This window comes from Gopherus evgoodei, chromosome 4 (genome assembly GCF_007399415.2).
Source record: "Gopherus evgoodei ecotype Sinaloan lineage chromosome 4, rGopEvg1_v1.p, whole genome shotgun sequence".
Lineage (NCBI taxonomy): Eukaryota > Metazoa > Chordata > Testudines > Testudinidae > Gopherus > Gopherus evgoodei.
This window is the reverse complement of record NC_044325.1, coordinates 63671045-63685491: the sequence shown is the minus strand read 5'-3', so window position 1 is coordinate 63685491 and position 14447 is coordinate 63671045. Positions and strand designations below refer to the sequence as shown.

The 14447-nt window shown below is 44.6% G+C and overlaps 1 protein-coding gene across 1 annotated transcript in view; it reads left to right on the top strand.

Annotated features, from left to right (window-relative positions):
* Window positions 1-14447, top strand: part of DNAJC17 (DnaJ heat shock protein family (Hsp40) member C17) — a 30324-nt gene that overhangs the window by 6414 nt on the left and 9463 nt on the right. The window contains exons 3-10 of the mRNA XM_030559488.1: window positions 70-128; window positions 2012-2099; window positions 2485-2567; window positions 4294-4390; window positions 9546-9595; window positions 10168-10245; window positions 10987-11067; window positions 11648-11776. Coding sequence (XP_030415348.1) covers window positions 70-128; window positions 2012-2099; window positions 2485-2567; window positions 4294-4390; window positions 9546-9595; window positions 10168-10245; window positions 10987-11067; window positions 11648-11776 — 665 coding nt within the window. The remainder of the gene's footprint in view (window positions 1-69; window positions 129-2011; window positions 2100-2484; window positions 2568-4293; window positions 4391-9545; window positions 9596-10167; window positions 10246-10986; window positions 11068-11647; window positions 11777-14447) is intronic.

The window sequence follows — 14447 nt, the reverse complement described above, 5'->3', positions numbered from 1 at the left end:
ATATCCAGAAACTCTGTGAATGGCTTACTTGGTGTTTTGTGTTTTACCCCTTTCCTTTCTAATCCCCAGAGGAACTCTTCCACCAGCTATCTCAGGCCTTAGCAGTACTAACAGATGCAGCAGCAAGGGTAAGGATGACCATCCCTTGGACATGGTGGCAGTGTATGTTACCTATATCTGCCAATATACTTATATAAGTGGAGAGGGAAGTATTCTAAAGTAGTGAAAGCTGCCTTCCTTTCTTTCCCATTCTCCACCCTCCACTCCCATTGAGCCTTGCATTTTATGGATCTTTTCTGTAAGAGGTTTACATGTTCTAATGTGTATCTCTAGGCTTTGTGAACTCAGATGGGGATAGGCACTGTATAAGAACCTAGAAAGATATTCTTGGTCACACCTGATACACTGTGGGAATGACTGAGTTAGAGACCTTGGCTGAGACTGTGTTTACCAACATGTGTTTACATGTTCCAAGTTTAAAAAAAAAAAAAAAAAAAAAAGTTAGGGCCTGGTTTGGAGAGAGACTGAGTACTGCACTCCTCTTGAGCACCAACAATATGCTCTGAAATCAGATCAGGCCTGTAAAAAAATAAATAGGCACGTGGACCCCTTAATTTTATGTGACTGATGTCATGTTTAGAAAATAGTAAGTATCTTGTTGAATTATAAAGACAAGAATGTCTGACAGAAGTAAGATCATGTTGCTTTTATTCTAAGTAATATCTGCTAATACAAAGTAAAACTTTCAATACATGTGAGATCTCTTGTTCAAAATTTGTGTCACAGGTAGCATATCTGAAATGGGTGGGGGGGAGATAAACTTATAAACAGGAACCCCAATTAATGCAACTGATGTCTGTCCTTTTATTAAGGCAACTCCACAGGCTACCAACTGCAGCACTGTAAATAATCCAGAAATGTAAAGTGCGAATTAAGACAAAAAGTTGACCACAAGCCAATAACAGTTTCTAGTTAAGATAACCAGAAAAGGCTTATCAAAATACCAGAAGATAAGGTTTTAAAACAATAAATAAATCTCTATGAAAGACTGGCCAAATTTTTAATCTATTCTCCCTTGAATGGTGGTGGTCTTGATTCCAAGAACAACTTATCTTCCATTTTTAAAGTGTGTGTGTGGGAGTAACAGCAGGAGGAATTCCACTTAGAAAACCCAAATATTCATGAAGTAAAACACCACCAGCTTTTCCGCCAGTATTTAAAATAAAGATACTTACATACATACCTAACTTTATGCACTGTGAATGGTCCCACTACTCTCAAAGCGTCAAGTTAAGCATGTACATAAATCTGTTCAGGATCAGGGCCTTGCTAGCACACAGCAGTGTTGTGAAGATCAGTGGGCCAGATGCTCAACTAGTGTAAAGCAGCATACCTCCACAGTGAAACTATGCTAGTTTACACCAGCTGAGGATCTGGCCCTAAGGTGCTATATAAATGCTGAATTATTATTATTTATTACAATTAGTATAGAATCTGCCTTGAAATAGAAGATTGTGTCTGATCAATTAAAGTCAAGCTACACATTCTGCATGTAAAGAGTTTCCTAGAAAATAATTTTTTATTTTAAACTTCACTTTAGGGCAAACCTGATTTCTCTCACCAACAGGTTATTATTCTGCACCATTCAGAAAATGACCATCCTCACCAATAGTATCAATGCCATAAGTGGCTACTCATGGCTGGCCCATGAATCTAAAACACACTTCCTGCCACTGAAGATGGGTCAAATTTTGTCTTAAAAACACTTTACAGTAGCTCCTGGACTCCATGCCTCTAGACCCTTCCATGCTGCGTCTTGAGGCTCTCGCGTTGTCATAATTTCAAAATGGTTTGTAACATCTTGTGTTTTTATGAATGCCACCAGCAGTGGCTAGAAAACTCTCCACCTCTAGTTTCAATATGTATCAATAACTAATCTCTACTCTGTTCATAACCCCTTATTTTCCCTCTTTATTTTGTATTCATTCATATTCTGTTGTTTCTTTCATAGGCGGCATATGACAAAGTGAGAAAAGCCAAGAAGCAGGCAGCAGAAAGGACTCAAAAACTTGATGAGAGAAGAAAGAAAGTAAAGCTTGGTATGGCAATCAAGATCATTCCCTTTTGCCCTGGGGGAAACATTTGAGGTGCTGTGGTGCTTATTTCTTCCACCTGTGTAATTCTCTGAGTTAAACTGCTGTCCATCCATAATGGCTGAACTTTCTTACATCATTCTTTATGAAACAGTGATTGTGTGAAACCCCACATGCTGTTAGCAGAGTCTGATCCTGCTGAGGAAAGCATTACAGCTGGCTCAGCACTCCACCCAAATATAAGGGAGGCAGGAGAGGCCATCAGGCAGAGAACTGAGGGAAGGAACCCTAGGAGCAGCCAGGTCTGGGAAAGGAATCTCTAGTTTCTGGTGTCATCCAGCCTGGCTGTTTAGACAATAATGGCAATAACTGGGGTTTGGGGTTTTTGCAGACCTTGAAGCCCGGGAACGAGAAGCCCAAGCTCATGTGAGCGAAGAGGAAGAGATCCGAATAACCAGGACACTAGAACAAGAGGTAATAAAGATTTGCATGTCATGTTATTTTCAGGTAGGAAAGTGGTTGAAAACCTTTTAACATGTAGCCATGGTGGTGAGCTGAGACCCAAGAAATTCCTGAGAACCATAGCAGTTCATCAGCCTTTTGGAATAAATGGTTCCTGTGGAATAATCCCAGCCTCATGGTCCAGTCACTACCAAATTCATTGTCCATTTTGGTCAGTTTCACGGCCAGAGGATTTTAAAATTGGTCAGTTTCATGATTTCAGATGTTTACATCTGAAATTTTATGGTGGTGTAACCCTGAGGGGTCCTGACCCAAAAGGGAATCGTGGGGGAAGCTGGGCTCTGAAGGCAGCAGTCACAGAGCTTCCTGCAGCTGGAGGAGGCTCTTGGAGGTAAGTCTGATCTCCCTTTGCTGCTGGGATCGCCCCAGCCACGAGCTCCTAGCTGCTAGTCCTGGCCTGCTAGGGGGGAACAAGACTTGTTCTTCCCCTGCACGGCCCCTCTAGAGGGCAGATCAGACCCACCTCCGTTGGCTGCAGGAAACTCTGCAGTTGGGCAGCAGTGCCAGAGCTTCCTGCAGCTGGAAGAGGTTCCCAAAGGTGGCGGGTCTGATCTCTCCAGTGCTGCAGGGAGTGTCCCAGCCAGGAGCTCCTAATTGCTAGTCCCAGCCAATGGACTCCAGCTAATTTGCCCCCTACTCCTGGAAAAATGAGCACCCTGAGCTTTGGCAGAAGCCGTAGGGGTGGAAGCTCTGGCAGGAGCCATGGGGGGTGAATGCCATGATCCATGGCAGGACTCGTGGTGGGTAGGCTCCCCAAGCCCAGCTCCGTGGCTGCTGTACCCCCCTCACTGGCTGTCTTTGGAGGTGGGTTTGATCTCACCACTGAGAGCAGCCATACAGGGGAAGGACAAGTCATGTCCCCAGCGGCGTAGTATCGCCTAGGCTGACAAATTTGCAGGGTCGGCAAATTTATAATAGCAGCATTTTTGTAATCGTGGCATAAGTGATGCCGCGATTCTACCAGTCATAGCGCATATTGAAACCACTAATGATGGTATGACGCCATTTAGTAAACATACGTGAGAATCCTAAACGTTAATAATATGACCAGAAGGAAGAAATTAAGCAGTTCTCAATTTTGGATCCATGCATGGTCCCGCGCTATAAGTGAAATCACGCTATACAGATGCGCATTCAAGAAAGGGTCCGCTGTACTTGTAATTTTATTTATAATAAAACTTGTAAATGTTCAATTATTTTAATGAGATTTAGATTCATTTTAGGTCAAACAAATTTGTTGAAAAACTAAAACAAGTTCATATGGGGCCGTGGACGGCACTTATTTCAGGGCCTACGGACGGCAAAATCAATAATCTGCCACTGCCTGTCCCTCTCCAGCCCAGCCGAGACTAGCAGCTAGGAGCTCCGGGCTGGGGCACTCCCGACAGCACAGGAGGGATTGAATTTCAGAGGGAAAGGCTTATTTCACGATCCATGCCATGTTTTTCACAGCCGTGAAATTTGTAGAGCCCTATTCATGGTTGTTTTGGGTTTTTTTCGGGGGGAGGAGTTCTTTTTAAACTTTCCTCCTTTCTTTCTCTCCCTTTCCATCCTCTGCTTAATGGTGAAAGGGTTAAATGGATGTAAGTATGATGGGATAGCTGTTGATTACATACCAATTAGCAAACTTTCTTGGTAACATAATTGTGGTATTTGTTCTCTCCTGCCTCCATTGTAGATACTACGCCTGCGGGAAGAGGGCTCCCGGCAGCTAGAAGAGCAGCAGAAACTCATGCGGGACCAGATCCGACTTGAGAGAGAGCAACGAGTCCAAGGTAAAGGCAGATGAGATTGGAGCCTTCATCCAAGCTACAAGTTTACTGAGTCCCAAATCTTTCATGAACTAACTTACATGGGTACCACACTGAATAGGGAGATGGCCAATGTGACAGGTTCCTCCCTGGGGTGCCACCTGGAACTGGGGTACCACTGAGTCCTCTGACCCACCAGCGAGGGCTCCCTCTCACCCTGCGCTGCTGTGACAAGTTGCAAAGCCCTCCAGGTGTGCACTTTCACCAGCATTCACACAGATAGGGACACACCCAGCTGCAGTTACATGCAGGCTATCTAACCACCAGCCTCCCAGCCTAGGACCTATTTTCCTTTAAGCTGCACGGCCGCCCGGCAAGCTATCATCTTCCTTCTGCCTTGGAGTCCCTGGCCGTCTGCTTCTGGGAGCCTCCTGCTTGCTGGGCAGAGCTGAGGAGAGGTAGGGAGGGTGCTGATGTCAGGGTGTCCTTCTCCCCGTACCCCATCTCCACAGAGCAGATGCGGGAACACGACAGGGCTCAGGACAGGGCTGAGGATGGAGGGAGATTGCTGGCTGTTGTTGCTATATGTAAACAAGCAGGCTTCAGACTGCTGAGTGCCGTCCTACTTAAAAGGGCAATGTACTTAAAGGGGCCTGTGTGTGTGTGTGTGTGTGTGTGTGTCTCTCTCTCTCTCTCTCTGTCTGTCTCTGAGAGGCACATGCATGCACACATACAAACTCTCTCTCTCTCTCTCTGACACACTCACCTCCCAACACATACTTCTGTTGTTGTTGTTACTTGACACTTCTTTCGAAGTGTGTTTTAGTTTTTTGACTGGTCTAGGCATTTCATAATTTTTATTTCTCTCGTACGGTAAAATTTAATTCTTTGAGTAGTGAGTTCTAAAATGTCTAACCTCTCCTGGCTGGAGTAATTATCCCTATGGTAACTTTTTAAAAATACATATTATAGCTAGGTTTTTTGTTTCTTCTAGTGGTGCACATCCGCACATTACCTCACTATGGTGCTTATAACAAAATTAAGTCCACATATGGATGGAAAAAATTAGAGGGAGCACTGCCTCGGACCCCAGAGCAATACCATCCTGCCCTGGTCAAATCTGGCCATTATGTGGGTTTAGCACCCGGTCCGCCTCTCCCTCAATGTGAAGAGGACTATGCACACTTGTGGTAACCAAGCTGAGATTTTCCCCAGACACCTTAGTCAAATGCACACTGGTTTGGATTAAAACACAAAATAAATTGAACTACAAAAGGATAGATTTAAAGTGATTATAAGTGATATCAAACAGATCACCTAGTAAATAAACAAAACCACAAACCGAGTTTAACATACTAGATAGGTAGGATATGAATTAGCAAATTCTCACCCTGAGTGATCAGCAGGCTGGCAGCTTCTTAAGGCACAAGCTGCCTTGACTTTGCAGCTCGGGTTTCCCAGGTTTTCATAGGCAAGCTAGAAATCCCTTTAGCCTGGGACTATCACTCCCCCCTATCTCCCATTCAATCTTTATTCCTCAGGTGTTTCCAGGGTGGTGGTGTAGGGAGAGTGAGGTCCCCTCATGATGTCATTTCCCCCCTTTTATATCTTCTTCCTACTTGCTGGAAAGCTCTTGTGCTGTGACCTGGGTCAAACAGTTCCCATTGTGTAGTGCTATCTCTGAGATGTTTCTATTGTACACAGTTCCTGAGGTAATCCTTGCACTTGTTTGCATTGCCTCAATAAACCATTAACATTGTTTGACCTTTTTACTGTTGTACCTGAAAGGCTGCTTGTGAGTGCTTTCAGCCTCACAACGTCTCAGTAACACATGCATAGCCTCACTTCACATACGACGGTAGCACATACAATCCAACGAGATATTACTGTCTAGCAGATCAAGACTTTTAGAATGATATCTCACAAGGCATATTTTGTACAAAACATATCCTAATACATGACAGTGGTGAATATTGGGGTGCCAGGGTGTCACAGTCAGTATGGCTGTACTCCCTCATCTTGGCCTCTTCCTACACACCCATGTCCGTGGCTTGCTGCTGGAGGCAGGCAGTGCTCAGATTCCTGCTGAAATCCTTCCCATAGGAAGGAGGGTAGTGAATCAGTGCACTGGATGATGGAAACAGGGTCATTCAAATCTTTCCTGCACTCATCCCACTCCTTTCCTTTTCCGGGAATATGGATAACCTTCTGAAGCTTAGAGCCTGGACATCCCCAAAGGGATTCTCCACAGTAGAGCTAGAAGGATATGAATGACAATCACAGTCAGATGTGTTCAGTTTATGCTTGCTGGCCCCACGTTATTTAACTACTGATGGAGAGCAATTCTGGCTTTCCCGAGGGTCACTAATTCTGCATTTTCTCCCCCGTGCGCCGCTGAAAGTGACTTGGTATCTATCGCTTACAAAGGCTCAACATGTGGAAATTCTTTCTCTGCACAGACTGGAGCTCTCTTGTGCTTTGTTCCTGGAACTCGCATTTCTGGTCTCTCCCCCATGTCTGTGTACACACACGCTTTATACCAGGTTTGTGCAGAACCAGGAAATCAGTAGATTCTTGAACTGTGTGACACACAGCTCCTAAACTCCCTTCCCTCCTCCTATGTTGCTATCTGAGAAAAGAAAGTTAACATATTTAAGGTTCTCAGCCCCTAAATTCTCCCAGCACCTCAGGTCCTGTAGCCAGTTCTCCTCAGACACTTGTAACTGAGCTTCCTCCCAGACTCTTTCACTTGCACTCTCAATCTTCCATGCCACACACATCTCTGCATACAGATTCTTCCCTTGGTTCTATAATACTCTGTTACCTACCTGGACTCAAAATATATTCCCATTCTTGAGATAATACTGCTCTGCTTCTGGAAAAAAGTTAAGGCATTCCTTGTTTAAAATTGCTCTGTCCCTTGCTTTGTATCTCTTCCGCTCTGGCAGAGGTGACAGTGGCTAAATCAATCTCTCTCCTTAATCTCTTAAGGAAGGGAGATCTTGTGGATAAAGAATCGAACTGTAAGTCAGGAGATCTGATGTCTCATCTGGGGTCTGCCACTGACTTCCAGTGTGATCATAGGCAAGTCATTTAATCTCCCTGTACTTTGCCATTCCCATTTTACCGATGATGAATTGAGGTTGTTGAGGATTAATTTAAGGAATGCTTGTGAAGCTCTATGAGATCCTTGGATAGAAGATGCAATGGAAGGGAAAAGTATAATAATCCCTTGTCAGCACAGACTGGCATACAGGATTAATTCTGCCGTCTACACTAGCCTTATTTTGTTTTCCTTGTTTTCTCTGCTGCTGGGAGCAAGAGTGGACTCACACTACCTTCAGTTTTACTATGGTGTTGTCTCACTTTGATCAGGGCAAGTCTAGACAACAGGGTAGCAAAAATGCTGGCAGTCACCGGCATCTTGTCTATGCTAAGGTGCTGAACCATAGTCAGCAACAGTGGGAAACCTTAGTGGGGAAGAAACCCAAAAGGCAGAATTGCCACTGCCTTGTACATATGCACTAACAAACTGTGGAGTGTTACTGTTTATAGATTCATAGACTCTAGGACTGGAAGGGACCTCGAGAGGTCATTGAGTCCAGTCTCCTGCCCTCATGTCAGGACCAAATACTATCTAGACCATCCCTGATAGACATTTATCTAACCTACTCTTACATATCTCCAGAGATGGAGATCCCACAACCTCCCTAGGCAATTTATTCCAGTGTTTAACTACCCTGACAGTTAGGAACTTTTTCCTAATGTCCAACCTAAATCTCCCTTGCTGCAGTTTAAGCCCATTGCTTCTTGTTCTATCATTAGAGGCTAAGGTGAACAAGTTTTCTCCCTCCTCTTGATGACATCCTTTTAGATACCTGAAAACTGCTATCATGTCCCCTCTCAGTCTTCTCTTTTCCAAACTAAATAAACCCAATTCTTTCAGCCTTCCTTCATAGGTCATGTTCTCAAGACCTTTAATCATTCTTGTTGCTCTTCTCTGGACCCTCTCCAATTTCTCCACATCTTTCTTGAAATGCGGTGCCCAGAACTGGACACAATACTCCAGTTGAGGCCTAACCAGCGCAGAGTAGAGCAGAAGAATGACTTCTCATGTCTTGTTTACAACACACCTGTTAATGCATCCCAGAATCACGTTTGCTTTTTTTGCAACAGTATCACACTGTTGACTCATATTTAGTTTGTGGTCCATTATGACCCCAAGATCTCTTTCTGCCATACTCCTTCCTAGACAGTCTCTTCCCATTCTGTATGTGTGAAACTGATTGTTCCTTCCTAAGTGGAGCACTTTGCACTTGTCTTTATTGAACTTCATCTGGTTTACCTCAGACCATTTCTCCAATTTGTCCAGATCATTTTGAATTTTGACCCTGTCCCCCAAAGCAGTTGCAATCCCTCCCAGTTTGGTATCGTCCGCAGACTTAATAAGCGTACTTTCTATGCCAACATCTAAATCGTTGATGAAGATATTGAACAGAGCCGGTCCCAAAACAGACCCCTGCGGAACCCCACTTGTTATACCTTTCCAGCAGGATTGGGAACCATTAATAACTACTCTCTGAGTACGGTTATCCAGCCAGTTATGTACCCATGTTATAGTAGCCCCATTTACATTGTATTTGCCTAGTTTATCGATAAGGATATCATGCGAGACTGTATCAAAAGCCTTACTAAAGTCTAGGTATACCACATCCACTGCTTCTCCCTTATCCACAAGACTCGTTATCCTATCAAAGAAAGCTATCAGATTGGTTTGACACGATTTGTTCTTTACAAATCCATCCTGGCTATTCCCTATCACTTTACCACCTTCCAAGTGTTTGCAGATGATTTCTTTAATTACTTGCTCCATTATCTTCCCTTGGCACAGAAGTTAAACTAATGGTCTGTAGTTTCCTGGGTTGTTTTTATTTCCCTTTTTATAGATGGGCACTATATTTGCCCTTTTCCAGTCTTCTGGAATCTCTCCCGTCTCCCATGACTTTCCAAAGATAATAGCTAGAGGCTCAGACACCTCCTCTATTAACTCCTTGAGTATTCTAGGATGCATTTCATCAGGCCCTGGTGACTTGCAGGCATCTAACTTTTCTAAGTGATTTTTAACTTGCTCTTGGATTTTCCCCCTTGTGCTTTCACTTTCTCTTCTTTCTCTTCCTAGGCAAACAAGATGGGAATGGAGTAGAGGGCAAAGGAACTCCCAAGCTCAAAGTAAGACATCCCTAAAAATCAGACTCTGTGAGAAGACTGGCTACTAACCTTTTCAGTATTGGTAACTGCTTGGCACTCACTTGCAGAAGGCGCATCTCTGTTTGCACCCAGACTCAAAGCACCTCCAGTTTAGGAGAAAGCTGAAACTCTGTCCATCACGCTCAATGCTTGTTGAAGCTCTCCACCCCTGCCTTAAAATATCCCTTCCCCTCTTTTTTTTCCTCTCTTGTAGTCTGATCTCAAAACCAGTAGCCCTAAGCTTGGAATTCATATGTGTGTGCCTAAAACACTGGGAACATCTGGTTATTACCTTGATACATTCATTTATTTACTTTAAGGTGCTTTACAATGTTTTTTTCATTCTGCTGAGGACTGTTTATCCCTGTGCCTCTGTATAACTTGTTCTATTTAGTCCGTCTGCCCATGGTGGTATTAAAATCCCTGTCTTGGCAGTGTTGCAGATGTAACTGTAAATGTCAGACGTGTGTTATTTTGTAGCTGTCAAGAACCATCTTCAGCACAGCTATGTGAGTTGAAGTGGACAAAACTAACTTGCAGTTTTTTTTTTCTAGCTAAGATGGAAATGCAAGAAGGATGATGAAACAAAAGGGGGATACTCAAAAGAAGTTCTCCTGCAAATCCTGCAGAAGGTCCTGTTCTGAGATGCTCTTTCCTACCACTTGATATCCCCCAACCTTGATGCTGTAAGAAAGGGCGGAGAATTGTGGTGGAGCTACGTATAAAGCAAAGTGGCTCTTATTCTTCATTGTATAACTTTCTTACTCCCTCATGCGAATTTTAAAGGTGGCCATCATGGATTCATCATGAACTGTCCCATTCCCTACAGTGACTCTTATTGGAAGAAGAGTAGCTGTGAACTCTTCCCTCAGAACAGAAGCTCGTTTAATAACCCCTACAAAGATTAGGCAGGCTGTGTGCATTATTGTGGACTTTCCCCTTCACTTAAAGTGTTAAATACTAGCTGCTGTTGGGATGGTTTGCTGGACTAGATGGACCTCTGATCTGATTTATTATGGCATATATTTTCCCCTGAGTCTTCATGGGAGAGGCAGTTTTGTAAGTAGCTGTTAGTTCTCAGGCAGACAGTGTTCTATAGTGACTCCTGCTGGGAGCAGTGACAGTAACTATTAGCAACTGCAGAGCTGACACTCCTATATCATTCCTTGGAGTGACTGTTGATGGGAGAGGAGCAGCCGTGATCTCATCCTGCCCCCTTTCCCCTCACAGCTAGAGCTCCTCCACCATTCTGTGCTGGCACTGGATCTGCAGTAGCTTTCTCCCATGGCCAACGTTTCCATGTTTCACTGGGATATATTTTGCTTCTTGTCTGGTTCTGTATTTGACGTGTCTCTTCTCATTGATTCTGACAGTATGGTGAAGTGCTGAACTTGGTGATCTCAAGTAAGAAGACTGGGAGTGCAGTTGTGGAATTTGCTACAGTTAAAGCTGCTGTAAGTTTAGCAGAAGACCTCAGGTTTACTTTGTTGGGAAGTCTGGAGGTGGACAAGGGAACGTTGACTGATGTTGCGGAGGAAGACTGCAAGTGACTGATAATGAATGATATTGGCGATAGTGAGGATGGTGACACTTGTGTATTTACTTGTAATCAGGGCAATGAAGAGAAATATAACCGGAGTCTGGTCTGTATGGGAACAGAATTCTAGGGCCAGATCCTCAGCTAGCGTAAATTGCTATAGCTCCGTTAACTTTAACTGAGCTCTGACACGTTAACGCAAGTTGAGGATCTTGCTCCTACTCTTTTATTCCTTATACTGAACCAAGTTATTCATGCTCCTTATACCAAATGCACTGAGAGTGGTAAGTCCTTTCTTTGTTTGATACCAGTGTGGGCTTCATAAAACGGTATTCTTCACCTGCAATGGCTGGAAGTGAAGCCTGAAGTTTTGTGCCCTGTTTGGCCTGGATTTTGGATTAAGAGTGGGAAATCTTACATGCCAGTTTAAAGAGTGAGCTGGGGGTGGTGGTGAGGTTTGAATGAAGATAATGATGGGAGAATGTTCTCATTGATAGGAGATGGCAGTGAAGAATGAAGTTGGTTTGATAAATAATCCTCTGAAGATTTCCTGGTTAGAAGGCCAGCCACAGAACAATCCCAGCACGAAGTTCCCTGATAGCACTAGCCAGCCTAGAGCTTCTCAGGTAAGGAGAACACAGGCCCTTGGTTATTAAAAATTACTTGCATAGCAATCCTAGCACACATGCTAAGATATGTTCCTTCCCAGGTGGGTTTACTGAGAGGTTCCTCGCTAGGCACCTGCCTTCCTGTTCAGCCTTTGATATTTTGCACTGATCAAGTGGCCTTTTCAGAAGCAGCTCTACCATCAGAAAAAGCAAAATGAGACACAGGCTACTTGGATCATTTAATCCTCCTCTCAGTCTTTCTCTTTCAGCTGAGAAACAGAGAAATTCTCTGCTCAGCTCTAAGGCTCTGTAAACTCCTCCCATGGATTTATTCTAATTGATATTAATATACGTTTTCCCTGACACTGGAGATCCTTTGGTGGATTGCTGGTTAAAGGGTGTGAACTGAAATTCCTTCAAAGCTCACTTAAGGGGAAGTTGGGTCAGTCGGGAAATGCTTGGTTTGTGTGCTGGCCAAACTATGAGCAGGAGCAGATGTATATTAAGTATGAGGAAGGGAAAGGAGAGCAGCACCTGTCTGATACAGGTAGACAGTGTTCAAAGTAGGGATGATGCCTTTCTCCACTACACCTTTGGAAGTAGTCTCTTCCCCCCTGACCCCCCATATTATTAATGCAAATCAGTTGCTTAGCAGGCACATTGCAGAACTGTCACAATACAGCAAAATGTCTGGTATAAAATGAGAAGATCATCGTTAAATCTTAGCTACATCCTGGTTAGTTCACCAAATAATTCCCCAGGCTTGTTGTCACTCTCTGATAGCAATATTCCAAACTTGGTACAATAGGAAGACTTGACTCTGTCACCGATTTGCTGCGTGACCTCGATGAGTCGCTTAACCTCTCTGAGTTATATTTCTGCCTCTGAAAAATAGGGATTATATCTACCTCTGTGAAGCACTCTGAGATTTTAAGATGAACAGTGCTAGATGAGGGCGAAGTACTCTGCTCTTTCAATTCACAGCATAGTCCTTAAACTTCCCAGACCCATCTCCTCACTGAAAGGTCAAAGCCAAACCCTGAAGAACAGTCATTGCCAAAAGAGTGATCCTGCCTCGCGCTCTGCATGTGCTCTCGATCTTGTTTTAGGGAGTGTTTAGAAACTAAGTGTTGTGCATATGGAATAGATGGATATTTTTAGCTGCTTCAAAGGCTGTTTGATGTTCCTACTTTTATTTTCCTGACTCTTTGCTCAGTGGCATGTTCCAAGAGGAATTGCCTGGCCACCATCCCAGGTTTTGGGGCTGGGTGTTTCCATTCAGTGCACACACCTGAGAAGAGTGGCTCTCCAATCTGACTGCAGGCTCAAGTGGTTATGATTGCAAACCCTCTCACCCTGGAAGCAGCAGGGAGCAGAGCTAACTGGATCTACACATGCAGTATAGAGCTGACTTGAGTTCCATAAACAGTGCAGAGTCTTTAGGGTGGTTGGGGGATGGACAAATCCGAATTCAGCCTAGTGAACTTCAGTGTCCCTTTTTAAGGGCAGACGAGGAACCCATTCAGACCTAAAACCCTGTATTTTTTGCAGATGTGAAATAACATGAAATAAACAAACAACTCCCCTCCCCAGTAAAATGAAAACCTTACCACGCAGTGGTGGCTCCTGTCCCACAGGGTCAGGCCCATCTCCCCACTCCAGGCATTGCAACATGGTGCTTGGAGTTGCACTGCTGCTCTGATTTGGCCCAGCCACCCCTCCATCATGATGGGGGTGGCCAGATCAAATATGAGTGAGTAGCATTGTGACCTGGGCCAAACCTGAGCGGCACTGCAATGCCATGCACCAGGTTGCAACACCCAGGACAGGGAGGTGGGCCCAGCCGCATGGGATAAGAACTGCTGCTGCATAGAATGCATAAGGTGGGTTATGCAACTCCCCCCACCCCTGGGGCATGACCCAACCTCCCCCCAGGTTATCTGATCACCTCAGGGCCTCTAGAGCCACCCCCTGGGAGCAGGACCTGACACCCTCACCCTTGGGCCTCCAAACCCACCCCCCCCAGGGTCAGGACCCAACCTCTCCCCAGGGTCTCTCACCCCTGAGCCTCCAAAGCTGCTCCCCCAGGGATAGGACCCAATCACTCTCCGGGGTCTCTCATCCCTGGACCTCCAAAGCTGCCCCCCAGGGGTAGGAACCAATCTCTCCTTAGGGCCTCTGACTCCTTAGGGTAAGAATTGACCCATTCACCTCCAGGGCCTCCCACGACTCCATGAAATAAAATGAAATTCCCGCCAAATAAAGCAAAATGATAAAAAAAACTAAAAAACATTTTCCTGGGCTCTGTTCATACCTAAGGGGTCACTAATGCAGTTGAAACTTGGTGATGGATTTGTGCAGTTTGCGTGTGAGCGCCCTAGCTTGTGTCTAGGTTTGTCTTGGCTCATTTCCATGGTAAAAGATTGTTAGCTTCTGCCTGCTGTGAGTCATTAGTGTGGCTGAGCAGACAGGGAGGGCAGGCCAAAGCAGTCAATGGTATTTCTGCTGGACGGTGGTGGGAGAGTCATTGCTATTGAACAGAGGCCCTCTGATCTGGTGGGGCTGCCAGTCACCTGTTAGAATGGTGAGGATTTATGACCTACAACTGAAAGGCAGATCATCAGCTGGAAAGTTACACTTTTGCCTGACAGTAGTAATTACCACTGCTGTTACAAGTAACATCTACCAT